The sequence below is a fragment of the Aythya ferina genome (genome assembly GCF_964211825.1).
Source record: "Aythya ferina genome assembly, chromosome: 3".
NCBI lineage: Eukaryota > Metazoa > Chordata > Aves > Anseriformes > Anatidae > Aythya > Aythya ferina.
This window is the reverse complement of record NC_140298.1, coordinates 9,646,035-9,666,627: the sequence shown is the minus strand read 5'-3', so window position 1 is coordinate 9,666,627 and position 20,593 is coordinate 9,646,035. Positions and strand designations below refer to the sequence as shown.

At 40.3% G+C, this 20,593-nt stretch overlaps 1 protein-coding gene and 1 long non-coding RNA gene across 8 annotated transcripts; one reads left to right on the top strand and one right to left on the bottom strand.

The window, feature by feature from the left end:
- Positions 1–1,237: 1,237 nt before the first annotated feature.
- On the bottom strand, positions 1,238–14,494 carry C1D (C1D nuclear receptor corepressor). 7 transcript variants are annotated; one of them, XM_084515024.1, is made up of 5 exons: positions 14,248–14,494; positions 6,391–6,537; positions 4,997–5,063; positions 4,452–4,507; positions 1,238–1,884 (listed from the first exon to the last, which is right to left on the bottom strand). In XM_084515024.1, exons 1-5 carry the CDS (start codon positions 14,404–14,406, stop codon positions 1,708–1,710), a joined length of 606 nt encoding a protein of 201 aa, XP_084371150.1. In that variant the 5' UTR covers positions 14,407–14,494; the 3' UTR covers positions 1,238–1,707. The 7 variants fall into 7 exon arrangements, with proteins under 7 accessions (XP_084371150.1, XP_084371151.1, XP_084371156.1 ...); XM_084515025.1 differs by lacking the exon at positions 14,248–14,494 and adding an exon at positions 13,449–13,547; XM_084515030.1 differs by lacking the exon at positions 14,248–14,494 and adding an exon at positions 12,810–13,172.
- LOC311434711 lies at positions 13,656–19,930 on the top strand. Its single transcript, XR_014691657.1, has 4 exons — positions 13,656–14,268; positions 14,378–17,548; positions 17,880–17,985; positions 19,221–19,930. It is a non-coding gene; the product is annotated as an uncharacterized lncRNA (long non-coding RNA).
- Positions 19,931–20,593: the final 663 nt, after the last annotated feature.

Below are 20,593 nucleotides of genomic sequence, written 5' to 3'. Positions count from 1 at the left end.
AAAAAAAAAAAAAAAAAATTAACTGTGTTTGAGATTGACATTTTGAAACTCATGCTTTGCATATGAAAGTATCTACACCCATACAAGTTCAGAATTCTGATTATATCCTACAGCCACCATTTGCAGCAGTAAGTTCAAAAGGGTTACAGAACAGGACAGATTTCCAAATAAATTGCCCAAACCTATCCGAACACACCAAGAGAAGAGCTGCTTTACAAGAGTATTGCTGTCTTTGTTGAGAACACACTTGGAGTCTTTCACATTTTTAGCTTTAATCACAACAGAAGACTCATGAGTCTAACAGCGCTCTTTTTTTTGCATAACTCTGACATTAACCTGTAGAAACGAAACAGTCTCAATTTTGGCTTTCAGCTGGCAAACGTTTACGGGGCTTTGACACGTATATGCACAAGTAGTCCCGTAGATTGGAGGCTGCAGTTAGGTGCCTGCGTGAGCATCTATATAAGCAAATTCCCTTAGTTAGATTGCTTTAACCAGATTGAAGGAAGTGCTATTTATTCAAGATTTTATTACAAACAAAAACATGTACATTCATATTAGTCACTGAAAAAGTTTCTACAATACACAATTGAGTTTATTAAACTTGATAATATTTTAAATATTTATTATCAGATATCCAATGACAAGAGAACCTTCATTTTAGCACCTCATTCAAATTAGTCCTGATTCTGCATTGCACAATGCAGTACAACTCTAAGGACCACAGTCATCAATTGTAAATCATCCAGCTTGCAGTACTATAGTAGGTGTACTGGATTTATCTGAGGGAAACGAATAGTTTGCAAGGCAGAAGAGTAGTTTGAACTGTACCAGAGAATGCTTTCCCCACTGAAGACCTGAGAAATAGCAATGAATGACCACACTCCTACCACCTCACAGCACATTTCTCTGTGTCAGCAGTGAGAGATGAGCGCTGCAGACAAAATTCCAATCAAGTTCCTGCCTGTGCTATTTCCTAACAGTTGTCCCCTGGCTGCTCCTTTGTTCAGCCCCTACAAAGAACCCTCTTGGGTTATGTTTTTTTTTTTCTATTGACTGACACAGGGGCTTAGCATGGAATTCAGGCTCTTTGCTCATAGCCCTTGAAGATCAGTTTCCTCAGAGGCAACAGAAGTAAAGGAATATGGCACAAATTCAAGTCCAGAAGCTGAAAAGGAAACAGTTTAACACAGTGAATAAACCTTACATACACTATGAATGCAGCATTTCACACAACTGACAGTGGGAAAGTAAACTTTTTTTTATTAACATAAACACCACAAACTGGACAGCATCATTTGAGACTAGTTTTAATATTCAGGAAATTAAATACATATAAAAAGTGTCAATCATTCAGCAGTAAAAAAAGATAATTCTTAAGCATTATAACAAAACAACACTAGTATCCATTACCAGCAAGTTTATGTCAGGTCATCATCATTTGAATAATGAAATGTTACTTCTCTAGCATCAAATGGCACATTTGATACATCAGATGTACATATAATGTGATTACCTCAGTGATAACTTCTAGACAAAATACAATCCTGTAAATTATTATTATTATTATTATTATTTTTTTTTAAAGTATAACTTCATCAAAATGTTGCTATATAGCACTTCTGTTAAACTCATACAGCTTACAAACCACATTTCGGTAATTCTAGGAGTCTCTGATTATATAAGGATTTATTATATTATAAAAAATTAGTCTATCTTTCTCTTTTTTCCTTTAGCAGGAGTTTTGGAGGTACGTTCATTTTCAGGGCTTGGTTCCCACAGTGCATTTCTTACAAATCTGGAAGCTGCTCCTTTATCAAGTTTAGATGCCTTTTTCTTGTCTGCTATTTCTTTGACCTTGTTCATATATGTTCTTATTCTCTCCTAGAAAAAAAACAACACACATTTCACACCATTCTTTCAAGATTGCTGCTAAAGTAAAATCAATGAGTAGAAGCACTCCACATGGCATACTTCTGTGACCGTAATACACAGAAAAAAAATCACATCTTCTAAATATATATCAGACTCTTTGCAAACTTCAGGCTTCCCTTTTAGCTGATTTTCCATCACAGATATCTACTGCACGAATATTTGCCTGACACCCATCACCAAGTGAACATTAAATACTACAAATTTACAGTGAGACAACAGAATTTTATTTATCTTGCAAAGTTAAAACACAAGATACGTGATTAGGAATTTGGCCCATGATTTCCAGCTGTACCAGAGGTTTCTTTCATGACCGTAAATAACTAAAAAGTCTGTTTCCACTGTCATTCCATAAAGCGAGGGAATACTTTCCTTTCTTGTCATCCTTAGTCTATCATAACAATTTAGTGTCTGCGCTTTTTTAAACAAAGCATGGCTCCGATTCAGCCACGTCCCAATTTAATAATCTATGTACCAAGTCATCCTCAGCCAGTTCCATGATCGATAAACAAGGGTACTCTGAGGGTGTAATTAAAACCCTTTAAGACAGGAATCACCCTCTGAAGTGCCTGCTTCTCTCCACTAAGTAGAGGGGACATTTACACTAATTCTGTAAAATACATATCTTGGCTGACAGATTTCACATTTAGATGTTTAGTCCAATTATGGCCTTGAACTTGAGGGTCTTTAGGTATAACTGAACAAACAATAAACAACAGTAATATGTGCGTAAAGCACATCCAATTCATGTGTCAGGTAAAGTAATATGCAAGTGTGGATTAATAGAAGGATACTGATAACTAAATACATGCTGATAACCCACACAGCCATTGATAGCCTTTTTAATCAGGAACATAAGTTACAAAATCTACACTACAAAACTGATTTTCAGTCCTTCAGTGACCCATACAAGCAAATGGTTTGTCAAAAAGTTGGACACTCTTTCCGTACCAAAAACCTAGCTTTAATGAAGACAGCCTTACAGAGCCCGAAATCATGACAGACTGCAGTATTTCTTTGGTGACTGATATGGCGAATGAGAACAGGTGGCAAGCCTACGTGTATCGGCATGGGAAGAAGGAGCTGACAGATGTCAAAGTGGCAAAAGAAATGAACTCTGATAGCTTGAATGTGAGCTTTATTAATATCGTTTGAATTCCAGTGTACTGTCTGTATATACAGAAGGAGCAATTCTAAAAGCAAAACAATCATGACAGAACAGTCTTTTTTACTCCCTTTCCACACAAATAAGAACATTACAATGCTCTTGGAAGGAAGGAAAGCACATTCATTCACCTTCATACTTGTAAAAGGAAAAGAAACCTGGATAAGAATCTAGCCTATGATAATACACTCATTCTTCAAGTTAAAATGACTGGCAATTGTGAAGTAAAATACCAGCATAAAATATCCACAGCAGAAGAGTTACAATTTATTTTTAGTATAGCTAAATTAACGCAATATTCAGACGCTATATAATATAGGAGGAACAAGAAACTGATTGAAAGCTCATGAAATATTAACTGATCCATTTTTTAATATGATACAGTCTAGACTACTGAAAATCTCACAAAATTAAAAATAGAAGTATTACTATTCAGCCTTCCACATTTTTCAGTCCTATCTTCCATTGCCCAGGTTACGTAAGGATTACATTTAATCTAAGTATATGACAATTGCCCAGATTTAATGTTTTCATTTATACAGAAATTAAAATGTGTAGCTGTAAGTTTTGATTTCTATTTTTTTTCTTCACACTAAATGATTTGATTTTTTTTTTTTTTTTAAGTCAGCAGAATTTTCAAGATACCAGGGTTTCTATACTGTAGTCATGCATCTAAATGGAATATAGAGACAAACCTAAAAGATTTATTATAGGTTGTAAATATGTCACTAATGCAGAGTTACTGGACAATACACATACAACTGGTGCCAAAAAAGCTTTTAGCTTTGTTGCTGAACTAGATTCTTTACTGCTGAGAAAATGAATTAATGGAGGACTTGGAAGGGGGGGGCTCTTTCCCGTCTCTGCTAGTAAATCAACCACACTATACTTTCAGAGTCACACAAAAGCAAGAAAAGGCAGCCTCAGAGATTAACATGATTCCAATTATTTATAAGAAAAAAATGCCATATTGGAAGTGATAAATTATTATCAGACATGTAACATTTTTCCATTTAACAGATACAAGTGAAAAGCTATTCTGTTCAGAATTCAATTCTCAAAACAAAGGTGGGGAACAAATAAGATGATGACACTGTTCATCTTGTTCTTATTTCAGCAGGCTCTACAGTGATGCTTTAAACCGTATTGTTGGGAACTGAAAATATGAATTCCTTAATTTAGAGAACCCAGCAGGGCATATGAACAGGCAATGATGTAACACTACGTAGCATATGCGCACTATTATGGCAACATACCAATTTTAAACATAGATTTTAAATATACATTTATTTCTGTGTGAGTTAACTGTCCTGGGAAAATAAAGTAGGCAACGCATGCATCGTAAGAATCTTACCAGTTCTTGTTTCACTGGATGTTCCTTTGGATTGATTCCCTGAGTAGCCAAGTATACTACAAGAAGAAAACACATTTTTTTGAAATGGAAGGCTGTGATGACCAAGGGCCCAGTCAATTGGTTATATAGGGAAGTGTAGTTTCCACATAAAACTATTAACCTTAGTGTTAACTGTATAGTTAAGTATCTGATGCACTACGGTCACGAAATATTGCAGTTTAAAAATGCATATATATATATAATAAATAAATAAAAATACATAGCGTGGTTAAACCTTGTCCTTTCAAGAAGGACTGAAAAGGTTGCCAATAACAGGAAAAAAAGGCACAAAGATCTTCATGCATGTACAAAGTCAGCCTTTGTAATTAGCAATTTTTGATTTGGATTTTCAACATCATTTACCCCAAGAATAGCAGTAATTTGGGTCCTCAGGGTAATTACTAGTTTCTAATTATTTGGCTATGAAATATGGTTATTTAATGTTTGCAGCTGTCTAGAAATGTTCAAATGGTGATCATTTGAACTATTTCTTATCATATACTTACCCCAAAACATTGAATTTAATGTGTATGCTGAAACCAAATCCAGCTTTGCTTGCTCAAGAGGCTCTAACTAGAATGAAAAAAAAAAATTACACATTAAGCAAGATGTGCACATATTTTAGTAATATTCCCATTTTATAATTGTATATGAATGCATTCATATACACTGAATGAGCACTTTAAAAAAAAAACACAACAACAAACAAGTTCACTAAGAACATATCCAAGCCTACTTTCCTGCCATCACAGAACCATTCCCTCCTCTTCAAGTATTCACACCATTTTTCCAGTTCGATATTATATGCCACAATCCCAGATAGCCAAAAGCACAAAATCGATTAGCACATAGCTCAGACTATTGTTCCCATAGTCAGGGAAAGTCCCTATTTTTTCCACAGAAACTTAATTCAAAATAGTTTCTGCTACACTGGAATTAAAAATAACGTCTTACAATTGCTGAAGCTCAAATGCAAGTATGAACATTAACACTACACATGTTAGACTGTGTTCAACGCATGCTGGAATACTTAGGGCTGCACAGCAAAGGAAGAATAAAGGTAATGAGTTGTGTTTTTTTTTTTTTTCCCCATCCAACTGTCAAAGTCAATTTACTGTTTTAGTCCTATAGGATTTCCAGAAACTCTGATAAGATCATTGTACAGCGCACTAGTTCCAACATGGATACTGTCAAAAGATTGGTGTTGTCAAGACCATTTTCTTCATTTATTTATGTTAGAAATCCTCAGAGAATAAAGAAGTTCCCTCACATGTTAGCTTTTTCTTGCCTTAAAAAAAAAAAAAAAAAGGAAGTTACATGTTAGATCTTAAATGTTAAAAGGCAGGCTTGTATGAGGTCTTCAAGCAGTACCGTCCTCTACCTTTGTGTCCTGATGAAACAACACAAATTTTTCAGACTTGTGCTTATAACACAGCTAGAGGAGATAGCCCAGGTTTTCAAGCATCAGATTCTGCAAGTCTGGACTTCTAGAATCAGAAGATCAATCCTCAGTGTTGCCAAATCATCTTTGCATCCTTCTGTATTAACCAAGTTCCACGAAGTTTGTAGCAAAAAGGTCTCAGACAACTGTTAGTGAGCTCTCCAGTCCAGAAAACTAGCATGCACTTTCAGGAAGATCTGGAATAAGGTGGAATGCCCTTTACCTAAACGATTTGCTGGTAGAATCATCACTTTTTACCTTAGAAGAACATATATTTCATTGCTTCGTTTGTAACGCCCTCTGGGTACCTTAGCAATGTGAGTTTCAAACAGGGTAGGAAGTGTCATATTTGTTATTTGTCTGTACAATGGCTAGCCAAACAGACCCTTTTATTCAATTCAGGTTCCAAACTACTCCTGTTTTAATAACAGAAAGGCTGTCAAAAGGAAGATGATTTACCTTGTAGAGAAGCTCACTTCTAGGAACAGACATCATTGTCTTCAGCATCTCATCTACAGAACTAAGAGATTTTTCAAATGTTGTAAGATAATCATGAATTTCAGTGGGATATTCTTCTGCGTTAATATCATCTTCTGACGTTTCCATCTGGAAAAAAGAAACAGAACTAATAATCCTCCCTACAGACTCAAAAAGACTCTTAAAATACAAAGCGTTAACATTTATACATTAAACATTACAAAAAACATCTTCTAAAGAGTTCTAGCAAGTAACATCAGTGCTGACACAGTTAAAGGTCCTGTGGTTTCAGGGATCTCTCTCAACCAATGCGCAGAACTGCATGAAGGAGCACTACAAATGACATGACTGGAGTACCTGTTCTTGTACCAGCCCTAAACCAGTTTTTAACTTTTATGGTCTGTGACAGAAATTATTTGCTTGTGTAAAAAAAGTGCTCCATAAATCACGGTACACAGAGAGCTGCACCAAGCAACAGGCAGAGCACTAAGAAAGCAGCGATAGGGCTTCAGCCCATCTTAGGAACAGACATTACTTCAGCCTCAGAGCAGTTATCCAGCACCAGTTATGTCAGGGTCAGTTACATCTTCCAATCCTAAATTTAGGATTTGGTCCAAGAAACTCTTCTTGTAGACCCTGTTTTTGGAATTCTGTATGGGGTATTATAATCTGCGATATAACTCTACCAGTAAATGATGCTGAGCTCATTTTGATTTCAGAATATGCTGCAAATCTTGAGGACATATCTATGCAAAGCAACTGTGAGATCAGCAAGGATGTGAAAAATCCCAGAGCCTTCCATTTTTGATCCCAGCATTCGTGGTAACATGGCATGGCTACTGCCAAGCCATCTGGCTGCTGGCTTACGATCAAGATCTTAATTCCTCTCTAATCATAAATCACTTATTATCTTGGGGAGTTGATGTTACTTAAAGCTGTGTTATTTTCTACAGCTTCTACTGATTGAGCAATGATTTTTTTAAAAATGTTATAAGGAAAGAAATGAAATATATCATTTTCCTGCCCATTTGCTGGGCTGCATCAAGAACAGCGTGAGCACCTGGAGCACCACAGCCCCTTCTACGTGGGGTCAGTGTGATAATCTCACTGCCAGCTGCTGAGTACAGGGGGCGAGAGCATCGGTTGGAGAAACTGCACTTTGCAAGTTTGATCTATGAACACCAAGCCATACAGCCCATGCAAACAGCAAGGAAACAGCAAACAGCTGTCACATCGCTGGAGTTTGTTTTAAAGGTTTGATCTTTCCCTTTTCCTGGCAGGAGCTTGGTTTGTGTGAGAGAGGTTTCTTTTTATTTATGTTGTCTGCTGGAGGTCAAGCAGGACAAAGATTGGGAGGAAAAACAGTGTGGAGCTATTTTACTCAGGCTTGCCTACAACTTGTTTTTAACCACAGCAGCGCGATGCCAAGCATATGATCAACCAGTTAACAAGCCCAGTTCCACTGCTGTTATTTGCACGGTTTAGAATTATAATCCTACTCTGCTGCATGACTTTGCATCCTGGTCAGAGTTCGTATAGTGTTACAATTTGTTGAAGGTCCCCTCGCTACCCCAGCACTTAACTCACTCCATCTAAATACCATTTCAGCCACCTGCAGCATACCTGAGCAAGAAAGCTGAGTTGAACTGACGAGATACTGTCACAGAAAGGCGAGATACCAACACAGTTATTTCTGCCCTTTATCATAATATTGTTTGCATTTCATTCTGTCCTGGCTACCTGCACCCTTCTTACGCTGACTGAGCGAGTCTACTGTCTCTGTTGCTGTGTTGTAGTCTTAAAAAGCAGCACAAAAACCATGCAAAGCTACAGAAGGAACTAGACTCTCCCAGCTGCTGATACAGTTAAGCCTGGTTAGACGCTATCTGTCAGCACACAGTTACTATACTTACTCACACAGGGACAGAGGTGTAATCCAATCCAACAATATATGGGGCTTTGCCATTCTCTCCGATCCCTTATCTACTACGGTCTAAATTTTACAGACACGCGTGAAAACACTGACAAATTCCAACTTTTCTCTCTCCCTGTATCAGGCCATCCAGCACCAGCAACAACAGAAAAAAAAAAAAGAGCAAATTCCTACAGCAGGAATATGTCACCAAAACTAGTCCCAGCTTTTTTACCACAAAAAATGTGATAAAAAAAAAACGTGGACAAACAGGCACTGCAACATACACGACATTCTTCTCAGTATCCCAAGCTAGACCTAAAGAATGAGGCAGAAAAACTACAGGAAGATAGAAGGAAAGAACAGATGCAGCCCAAAATACATTTTTCTCTGATTGCTGCCTCATGAATCAGAAAGAGCTGCCCTGGTAACATGATGTATTTACTTGGCATTTAATTAGCAAAGAAAGGGAAAAACTGCTTCAGCCTTCCATGGAACAAGGCTGCACGTTACCATGAAGTCTACCACACACAGGCTGTCTGCTGCTGCTGCCCTGGGAGAAGGAAGAGTTTGTTGGACTTGTGTTTTCTGTTCATTTCAATGGGAACTAGAGCAAGTTCCTCCTCCTGCTGTGTAGGGACTTCTCTCTTTTCATTAGACTATTGTTTCAGCATTACTAATCTCTAAGCAGGATACATTGCAGCGTTGGCACATGCCAACAATACGGCAGCAGTCAACAGCCTAAAATAGTTTTGAGAGCATTAAATCAACAAGAACAAACTTTACACTGCATCAGAAAACAAGGACACCGGAAAGTGTTTCTGCCAAAATCAACACACAGACTGCACAGTCACACCTGCTGAATGACAAAGCCAAGGATGCAAGGAACTAAGACCTATCAGTGGCTCTGTAAACATGCCTAAAGGCTACGCTGCCCTCGATAGCTATGTTTCAGTGATTAAACCACAAACAAGATTTCCTCAAAGCACTGCAAGTGTTTCCCTATGCACTTCATGCAAGCAGAATTTTAATTCTGTTCCTGAAGTGGATGTTTACTGCACAGGATTTCTTTGTTGGATTTCAACTGTATTTTATTTGCCACAGAGATCTGACTTCAAAAATTAGACATAGTGCAAATATTAAGATAAGTGAAGATAATGAAAATATTTGCTGGATAAACATTTGAATAATGGGGAAAACTCGGGGAAATACGGATAAGAAAGTATTTTCATTATCAAGTAATAACATAATGCAGAACGCATAAACTGCGGTTGCGTGATTATAGTACTTTATAAGATCTTTAATTTTGAGAACAGAAAGGAAAGTTCACAACCCATAAGCATAAAATAGAAAAGGTCTACTTTGATTAAGGACAATGAGGCAAACCAGAGGTGATGAAAAACGTGGCATGACTTCATAACATCTAGCCAAAACACCTCTCCCTTTTAACTCTGAGCTCAAAAACTCTCATGTAGTTTATGGGGGAAAAAAGGCTAGAAGAGATACTGTACTTGAGGAAGAAAAGAAATTTAAATCACAAAAGTAACAAGTTTTCTCATGAAAAGGGTTTAATTGCATTTAAGTCTGATTAAGAAGTGCCAGAAAATGAGTTTTCACAGGTGGTAATTCTCATTTATTCACCAACATGACTACATTTATGTGAACTACTTAGAAAGCAAGGAACATCTTGTTTTCTCTCCCGTTAACACAGTATAAACAGTGAGGAATACACTCAGCATTCAGAAGGGGGAGGGACAGAAACATTGGAAAAGAAATACATAAAAGAAACATGAAAAGGGGAAAGCAAGAGAAATGTCATCTTCTGCAGGCTATATAAAAATGACTAAATGCAGTTTGCTGCAGTGCTAACATGGCTATTGATCTAAGATCTAACTGCATTAAATTCTGCGTTAAGGAATTTTATATTAAAAAAGCAGATGACTACACACAAAGCAATTAGCAAAACTGTCTATGTCCATATTTATCTGCCAGGAGAAGGAAAAAAAACCTCTGCAGACTCCTCCTTTCAAGAAAAGCACAACCATGGCTGGCACACAAAGGTAAGAAAAGGAAAAAGTAGAACTGTGGATAATTTGCAGGTGGCTTTTATGAATATTCTCTGAATTTACGTGGTGCTTAAGCACAAGCCTCAGAAATCAACTGCCAGCTGGCTTAAAAAAAAAAAAAAAACAAAAAACAAACATTCCCTCCTGCCCACCCCAAGACCAAAATCGTATCTCTCATACTGAAAGATGATCTTGAGGTCTCTTCCAACCTAGAAATTCTGTGATTCTGTGATATATCTGTGATATAAACCCTAATTAGGCCCTGGGTACACCTGTGAGAGATTTCACTGAAGATGCATGGTAAAGGTAACAGAAGCTACAGGCATAGATCGAGGTGGTAACAGGAATCCACTAAAGATAGAATTAAAATATGCTCTTAGTGTCACGCACATGGCTTTCACCTGGAATTAAAAATGCATGTTCAGGATAAAAATTATGTCTGAAATAGTTTCTAACAAGCAAACAAAAAACAGAAGTAATTCAGCATCCTTTGCATTTACTACTGCATCTCAACACTTCATGTTAACTCTTGTGTTTTTTTAAGCACTAGAAGGTCTTATCTTCATATTGAGCTCAAATCTTTTTTTTTTTTTTTTTTAGATCATTCAGCTAACAAAAATCAGATGAGACTTTCTTCCTTTTCATTAATATCTGCAGGCTACATGAAGAAAACCAAAAGAAACCCAAGCCCTTTTGATCCGGGTAGCTAAAATGCTTTCAAACTTAAATCAAATGCACTAGCAACATCAGTATGATCAACCATCTCCACCAGCTCTCAGGAGAATGAGTGTCCTCCCTCTCTGGAGTTCCGACTCACAACCTGCAGCAAATGCAGGTGATATGCAAGCACAGCAGAGTCTGTCCCTTCTGCTCTAACCTGAGTTCCCTGCCACAGCTGTAGGACCAAGCACTTGGAACACAGAACAAGCATTTCAATTTAAATCTACCAGAGATAACAACAAAGTTCTTTGATTACAAACCTCTTTGAGGCAAAGAAACCCGTTTTATTTTGGACAGAGATACCCATTCTATTTGCAAAGCTGTAGTACAATAGGCTCTGATCTGTGAGAGAGACTCCTCAGCATTACTGCAGTGTAACAACTCCTTAGTTACCTGCTACTCATCACCATGTCCACAGACCTGTTTTGCCACTGATGCCCTTCAAGCCAGCTTGGGGCAGCTGGAGAGTGCATCTAGTACAAGTAGCCAGAGCACTCTTGAAACACCAACTCACAGTCTTGTTTGCAAGAAAGATTTCCATTGCAAAAGCAATTAAGCCTACCATGAAATACCAAGTATGCACCAACAGGCTTACCTTGATCCCCTTAAAAATATCCCAACTTGAGCTCTCCAACATGCCCCTTGCGCTACAATGCAAATGGCCAACAACCAAGCAATCATTTTCAACCCCACCTCCAAAGCTAGGCTCCAGTCTGTGTCCCAATGTGCACAAAAAAAACCCTGTTAAACAGCCCACAGCCACAGGCTCTTGCACTGAGATCCAATTTCTTCAGCCTCAGAGGATCCGCAAAGTTTATTTTGCTCTGTCTTAAAAGACTATCAAAATTTCAAGGAAAGGACTAATATTGCAAGTGAGCCTTAACGCTTCAGCCCATGGGGGATATGACGTGAGACATGGGGTATCTCATCCTGGCCCTTATTCACTTCAGCCCCTTATATACACAGAAACCAGCTTTGATATAAACCTTCAACTTGATCTGTATGATTCCCAAAACATTTTTATTCTCTGTGGAGTGTCATCAGCTGTCCTGGATTCCACGAGGCCGATGACACCGTCATTTCCTCTGCTGGACAAATGCAGCATACACTGGCTCTTGCTCAGCTCGAACCTGTTAGTACTTCCATCAACAAGTACAAGGATAAAGACAGCTTTCTTTAGGTATGTCCAGAACACTTCCTAGTGAGAGGTTTTCCAAAGAGCTCTCACACTCCAGACTATTTTAGCACTGCCCAATTCAAGACTGGGACTTTAGAAGAACACTGCCTGTGTGAAGAGGTAACTAAATGCGGTGTGCACCCCAAGGCCCAGCAGGATGACCCAGAGCAGGCCGGCACGAAGAATGGAGAAAAGTAAACGGAGTGGGCAAAGGAAGCTCAGACAAATGTAGTAATATCTACAACCTCAAAGCTTTCCTAGTCCGTTACCACATCCCTTTGGCATCAGTTCTGAAGTTAACAATATGAAGCTTTGCTCTCATTCTTACCCCTCAGTCAGTCACCTTTATTTCTTCTTTCTGTGCTGCCTTCTCCAGCTCTGGTTCTGCAGCCTGCAAACGTGGTGACCAGCACTATTCCAGCATCCTGTTTTATTTGGAGGACTTCATGCTTTTCTCTGCTCACCACTGCATCCCATACATATCCCACAATTTTCCACTGATGTTATTAAAAACAAAGAAACAAACCTTTGCTAAATGCTGGCATTTTATATAAAAATCCAGTCATCTGCGCATGCATGAAGAACCAACTAGAAATATGCCTGTCAAAACGGGCTGTGGGATTTCTGCAAATTATCCAAACGCCTGCATTTCTGATAGGAAGCCTAAGAATGCCAACAAACACCTTAAAGTTGTTAAAAACAAGGCTTTTTAACCGACATAAGCTAAAGTTCAGTTTGCGAGTCCCCTAGTAAGTCACTAGTGGCAACTAAAGGTCCAACCACGATGCTGTGACACAGGAAGAGCACAGCTTCGCCTTCACGAGAGCTCTTTTTACAAACTGCTGCCTGCCTGCCGACGGGACGGAGCTACCCAACCACTTTACCCACGGCCTGCACGGGCACGGCGGATTTTCCCGTGGAAAAAACAGGCTTTTCTCACGGCAATCACTAACTAGCGCTAATTATTTAACGCTCCGCAAGCGGCAGCGCAATTTTAGCGTTATTCAGCCTCGAAACGCCCTCACAGACCCCACGAAGCCCCCCCCTCAGGGCCGTCCCCTCACGGCGTCCCCTCAGGGCCGCCCAACGGCCGCGCCACGCGCCGCAGAGCGGGAAGAGGGGAGTGGGGGGAGGGAGGTCTCCCAGGTGGGGCTGCCGCTCTTACCTCCGCGCGCGGCTCCGTCGCGCGGCTCTGACGTCACGCCGGGGCCGTTGGGCGCGAGGGGCGGCCGTTGGGGCCCCGCCTGTGAGGGAGCGGGGCGGGACGGGGCGGGGCGGGGCGCCCCTCAGGGGGCTCCTGCACAAGCCATGAGCATTTTATTAATTGTTTGGGTTGCTGCTCCGTGCTCTGATAAGGCTGGTGTGAGCCCAAACCAGTCTTTCCCCTAATGTTGGAAGCGTATCTAAAGCCCTTCAGGCGTTGTACTTGTTTAAGTCTTGTTACCGCCTTGTCCTCATGGAGGTTTAGAGGTTTAAGTTTGCGGTTCCTACCAAAATGGCTGAAAATGCAGCTTTTTCAGATGTAACATTACTTATGAAAGTAGCAAACACGGGGATGCTTTAAGAACCTTCTGATTGTATGGGGGATGCGCACACGGATAGTGGAAACACTGGGGTGAGGAGGGGTAGCCCTACTGCCTGCACGTCCCTCACCAGAGGAGTATAACCCATCTCACTGAATTTCATAACCGTTTCTTAAAGAACACAGCCTAATGCCTTTATCTTGTCCAGTTTTCCAAGTACAACTACAGAACTGTGCACTCTGTGTAAAAGTAAATTGAAGAGGGATTCAGTTTATAAGGCTTAGAAATGCAATAGAATAAATGTGAACAAAACAAAACAACAACAAAAACAAACAGAAACAGCAAGACCTGAACTCCTAAATATAAAAAGTTTGCACTTCCAGACTGCCAAGGTGTCTACAAGAACCACAGAACACTTGACATACGTTAACTCCTTCCTACCTTTGTATTCACGTGCCACAGGTATGGAAGCACAGAGAGGGAAGTTGATCGATAGACTAATTGATTTATCACGTTAGGTATGACATTTCTGCCAGAGTCGTATTTCCTAAAGCCTATTTTTTTTTTCCAGTTACAAGATGAAAGGAAAATGCAACACATGCTGATCAACGTCCAGATTCAACCGTCTGTGGATAACCACATACAGCATTAATACAGTACAGGTTGGAGTGTTTCACGGTCATACAGTGTGGCTCTTTGTCGCCTTCTGGTGGTTTACACACGTTATAGATTTGCTACTGCCTCCAAATTGCTACAGATTTATGCTTTTATTTGAGTAACGAGAATTTGTATACTTCAGTGCCATAGATCTTGGAATTTCTAGAGGCAGTTCACTAGGAAGGTTGCTAGGTATATATGTACATGTATTTGTTTTCTGCCTAAAATGACTGTGATGCTTGTTTGTTTTTCAGAGCAGTGAATGATTGAATGATGAGTTAAGGGTTTGTCTTCATCCCAGCCAAAATATGATTGAATACAGCTTATGTAATTCAGTTGTTTTATGTTGGTGTCACTGTGAAAGTATATTATGATTTTATGTGTGGATATCTATACAAAAATCTATCCAGGAAAAGCTATACAGCCATCCAGTACTTAATGTAAGCCATTTCATTTGAGAGGACTATGAATGATTATTGATTTTTCTCTATCATTCCCAAAACAACATAAAACAATCCTAAATATTTTTGCCAAAACAGTCAAAATGACAGGCATCTTTAACATAATTACTCCTTTATTATGATGTATCTCATTCATTGCACACGCTATATATCGACCCCTTCAGAGTCAACGTTCTTTGCAGAGCAGACATGGAGGCCAAATCCTGTAGTCTCCACTTGGCTGGAACCATAATGCTTACATGTAAGCAGGATTTCTGTTCTGAGGTCACTTGCAGTATTCTTATCAGGACGATAATTATTTAAGATAAACATATTTGCTGTATTTAAGACATGCAGTAATATTTTATAAACATTTCTTTCAAACTGCTGAACTGCCTTGACTTTTCACCTTGGAGAGTGAGGCCCACAGACTTTGTGAAAAAGAAAGCTTTCTGATGCCTTTGATTAAAAGAATGAGGAACAGTATCTGATCTGTATTAACAGAACATTTTTGGTAAATGTATTTCCAAGGTGCATTTTCAATTAAAATGTGGTAAATAAGAGCACTTACTCAGCATATCAAGGATAGTGACATTGATGAGATTCTTTTAAGTCACAGCCAGACGTCATCTTTCCAAGCATGACAGAAGCCACATGCTTTGATATCAGCAGAAGCCCAGGGTGTCCAGTGACTACATAAAAAGACTTGCTGACAATTACAAGTAAATTACCATTGAGCCTTGGATTAAGAAGGCTTTTCACTGCTTAGGTGAAAATCAGAGCTCCAGAGAAACACAGATTTTGTACAGTCCTTGTAGAAGACCACTGTGTGCAAGCTGCCCTAATGTCCTCAGACATCCCCAGGGCTAAATTCTAAGATTGTGTCAGCTTCAGCAGTGCAAAAAAAAAATGGTCTGCTGCAGTTTGTTCATTTTTTATGTCCAAATTCTCTCCCTATTCTACTCTTTGTAATGTCTGTTGAGTCCTCAATTGCATTCCTGTGGTTTGAATGATACAATTTACTAATTACACTACTCCTTCTTTGGACATTATTACATTTGAAAGCAAAATGAATCTCATTAAATTATACTAGAATGAAATCCTCCAGATTATCTGTAAACTTCATTGTTTCCTGAAACGTGCCTTACGATTAAAATCTCATAAAGCAGAAAGAGTAACAGTGTTGCTCTACATACATGTAGATGGGGAGTAGCTTTTAGTCACTTAGGGCAGCTGAGGCATCCCATGTTACTCTGAAGGGGATGAGAGGTGGTTACAGCCCCTCTCCCTTCTCAGCAGGTTCCTCCAGCATCACTCAGTAATCTGGATTGGCAGGCAGGCCATCCGTGCTGAAAACCCTGGCTCAGCCAACCACGTGGAAAAGAGCACTGCGCCTTTGCTGTTCACCGAAAGCTGGATGACATCACAGCTCGGGAAATGAAATTAATCCCGACACTGGCTCCATACTCCCGAGGAGGGACGGTGTGACAGCACAGAGCTTCACAGAACTCCGGTCACTACAAGATGAACCGCAGAAGGCAGTAAGGAACGACTCGATGCTGTGGGCTGGGCAGGAAGAAAGAGCCACCAGGGTGCAGCTCAGCCCACAACCGTGAGGATTCCCAGCAAACCATCCTTCTGCCCTTTGTAGCTAATGCCACAAAACACAGCATTAGCAGTGGCTGTGCACACTGTGAAAGATCAGCAAGGTTATGGATGATCACCTTGTTCAGGAAAAGAAAGATTCACAAGGAATGAGATCTTCAGCCAGCAAGGCTGCATGCAGACCTGCTTGTAGGACGGACAGATGATTTTATGGAGCCTGGCCGTGTTACACAAAGCCCCCACTTTGCATCCGCAGCAACAGGAAAGCTGTAACAAAAAATCATCCAGGGTGCCTTGAAAATGGCCAGTGTAGCTGATGTCCAAATCACGCTTGTTGGTGCAGATGAGTTAAAAATCTCATTCCAACCAAAAATACGCAGTTCTACTTCTGATCACTTAAGCCTGGGTCATGCTAAGCACCACAGCCTGAAGTACAGACCAGCTGTGGCAACTCCAAAGGCCCAGAAAAATAATGCCACTGAAAAAGCTCACACAGCATTTGAAGATTCTCATGTAGAAGACAAGATGAATACAAAAATTGTTAGGATTCTTCTGAGAATCTGGTGTAAATCTAAAGAAGGATACTAGAAGCCACTTGTAACAAAAGGGTCAATGAATCATTGGCAGCATAAATGTTCAATTAATAAAAACAGACCAGAAAGAAAAGGCATCTGCAGTCATCCTAATGGAGAAAAATAAAGGAATGGTATTACTTTGTTTTCAAGTCCAGCCTCTTCTGACACTAACTGCTCCTTTTGGCCTTTTAATGAGTCTTAGCAAGAGCAGCAGATATACTCCATTAAATAATTTAGCATAAGTGGATATTTTTATCAGGTGTCCACCACAAGCCCTTTCTGTCAATTACTGGAGAGGCAGTACAGAGAGCATTCCCTTTTATTCTGGCAGTCTCTTGAACCTCCAGAGATTCACTGGCTGTGCTGAAAATGCAAAACTAATTCTGACTTAAAATGAGATTTAGTTTGGTGAGGATACAGCTACAATATTTTGAAGCTAAACTGTGAAATGTTGTGCTACCTCTGGTAAGTCTGTAGCTTAGGTTTAAAGAAGTGTGTCTGTGTAAAACTGTGCAACATCACATTTAAACTATTTAAAGAATGAGTTAGTCTGCACCTGGGTACCTGACCTGCAAACCATTTCACAACTGAAGTAAAGTTATGCCTAATGGCATTAAAACGCAGAGTAGCAGAAGATACCTTTTAAAATTCCAGGTCAGGGCAAGCAGACCAGTTTGGGAGATCCTGGTCTTTGTAGAGCACTCATGTCTGAAGGCCTCAACCATGTAAAGAAATCCCTGGGACAGGCATTTTGTGATTTTGAGGCCTGTTTCTCCACCATCTGTTCACTGGTCAGAGCAACCAATTACCAGAGGAGCGTGTAGCAGGAGTAAGCTGAAGCATCGACATCCATCTGCTCGCCGGTACCTGCCTGCCTGCGCTTGCCACTCAGCAGACAAGGGGTGAGTACCTGCCGTGTCCCTGGCACATCACAAGACAAACGCTTGCAAAAGGACGATTACAGGCAGCTCACTGGCACGTTTATGGTAATTTATGTCTCCGTCTGCAGTCTGTAGAGATCAGAGGTATGCAGGGAGCAGGAAATCAAGGCAGGAATAGAGAATTCAGTGATTTATTACAAGGCAGACAGCGAGTCAATGAAGATGGACCAAAATAATCGGACCTGCCAGGTCTGTGCCCCAACCACTAGAGTGAGGAGGGAAATAGTCTTGAAGAAGCTAACCCCAGGGATGTCTCACATCTTCAGGAGCTAAAGAACAACCAAACAAAAAGCTGTGCCAGCGATGCAGGGCAGTGGCAAAGTGTAACCTCAATTTTTTCCCTGTTGCGGTAGTGTGGGGGTAGTGTATGTGGCACCCCAGGCCCAGATGAACTTAGACTCACCTTTCAGTTAAAATGCTCTGGAAATATCTTTTTTTTTTTTCTTTTCCATGCACTCAAATTAGATTAGAATGGCTTTAAACATACTAAACACAGACTCTTTTCCCTTTTGAAAACATAACATTTCTAATCAAAATACAGATGTAAAAGTACATGGAAAGAAGGAAACTGAGCTTGACGTAACTTTGTTTTAGGGAGGAAAAATAATATAATTCAATAAGACTAGCTTAAACTCTCTGATTAAAGCTTTTTGAACATAACAGATAGGGAGGCTGAGATCTCTGCTGAGATAAAGATAGTTAGCACAGATCAAAAGAGCTTGTGTTCATGCCAGCAAGATTAAATGACAGGATGTGGTGAAGTGCTGGGTACCGTATCTGGTTACTTCACGTACAAAGCTTTATTTGCTGAATGCAGATACATCTATTAGGTTATATGTATTTATATATGAAACCCAGAGAAATAAATGGAAGGCAATCTACCATGCGTGGAGTATTTGTTCTGATATTGTTCCAAGATTGCATTTTTTCCAATTAGTATGTAAAGCTGTAATTTTTTATAGCTGTCTCTCTCACTAAGATTGTAAAAGAAAATTGTATTAGAAATTGAGATGTTGTTTCTAAAGGCATTAGCATTCCACCATTCTCACTTCCTAGCTTCTGTGCATAAACTCAATAGAACCATATATTTCATTCTCCAACTTCATTTTAGCATGAAGCCTGGGACAATTTCAGGAGTAAATCAAAATTAGAACCCAAATTGCTCTTGTCATTTTAAAGGATTTTTTCCTTGGTAGTTATTTACCTGCGCACGTCCCCTGAAGAGGCAGGACGCCGGGCTGGAAGACCACTGTGGCTGCTTTTGTGTTTGTCACACGTTCTGCAACAACAGATGTGGGAGGAAGAGAATGTGAATGTCAGGAAGGGAAAATGCTGATGGCTAGGAAGATGCCAGAGGCCTGTGCCACCATGCGCTTCTGCAAGGCAGCAGGAGGGGTCTGTCTCCACATCTGCTGAGCAGGCAGCCCTGCCTGGCCGAACTACACCAGCAAGAAGCATGAAGGAGAAATTCTGTCAGCTCTGCAGGAAGATTGATGACTCAGAAAATGAGAGGTTTAGCATGGGATGCACCTGAACTGAGCAGATTTCATTAACTGCACCTACATTTTATTATTTTTCAGCAGTGCTGCCTAGAAACCTGAACCTCGTGGTGCTACAAGCTGGAAACCCTCAGGAAAAAATTGCCTTTGTCTCAGAAATCTTCCAACAGACAAAAAAAAAAAAAAAATGAAGATAGCAGGAGGGAAAAAGCCTCTCATAAATAGAGCACATCACTAGCGTTGGAATATTTCTGAGGGACAGATGCTGGAGCAACATCCCAGCAAAATCAGAGCCAGAAACAGCTACAGCTGCAGGAGAGGGGCACAGCCCCGTTATGCCCTAGGGTATCAGGAAGGGGGTAGGAGGGCACAGCTTCCTTAGCCCCCAGCAAATCCACAAATAAGAATTTAAGGCTTTGCACCACACGTGGTCATTCGCATCTGTGCAAAGTGAGAATGAAGTTGCATTTATGTTGTATTAATAGAACCTTTAACACACAAAAATAATAAAAATCGTGCCCTAAGTATTTTCTGAGACACAAACATAGCTAGCGGGGGGGTTTCACGTAGGCAGCCCCTACCTGCGAGAGGAAAAACTGGAAGCAGCTGGGACCCAGAGACCTCATCTGTGCTTTACTTAAAGTACCGTGGGCCTTACTGCCATTCTGCAAACCGCGCGTCCCCTAGCTTCAGAGCGTCTTCACTGTTTCGTAACCTTAAAATCCCAGGCAACCTAGGAGAGCTTGCCTGTGCCTGTTTTATTTATGCTGCTGACGGGCTTTTTATAGTGATGAAAAACATTCAGGTTCACTGCCACGCTTAAGGTCAGGGTGTAATGTTCTGATCAGGAAACGTCCTGAGAGGCTGGCAACCTTGGGAGGCTTCTTGCACGCTGACGAGAGAGGAAGGAGCTGTTGGTGTGGGATGGGAAGCCCTGTGTGCGCCTTCTGGACAGGCTGTTCTTACTGCCAGGGGAACTTGGAGGTACCACCGCGTGGTTCTGTAGCCCCTCACACGGAGATGGTGACTGGGGGTGGGGAGAGTTCCTGACATCCTGCAGGCCTGGGAGT

What these genes read in the sequence shown, in the direction of transcription:
- C1D (XM_084515024.1), bottom strand. Translation starts at nt 14,406, where the DNA reads ATGTGTTGCATTTTCCTTTCATCTTGTAACTGGAAAAAAAAAATAGGC. An exon ending in TGTGGCACGTGAATACAAAG is followed by an intron (nt 6,538 to 14,247) that starts GTAGGAAGGAGT and finishes TCTTTTTTCCAG; the next exon opens with ATGGAAACGTCAGAAGATGA. An exon ending in ATCCAGTGAAACAAGAACTG is followed by an intron (nt 1,885 to 4,451) that starts GTAAGATTCTTA and finishes TTTTTTTTCTAG; the next exon opens with GAGAGAATAAGAACATATAT.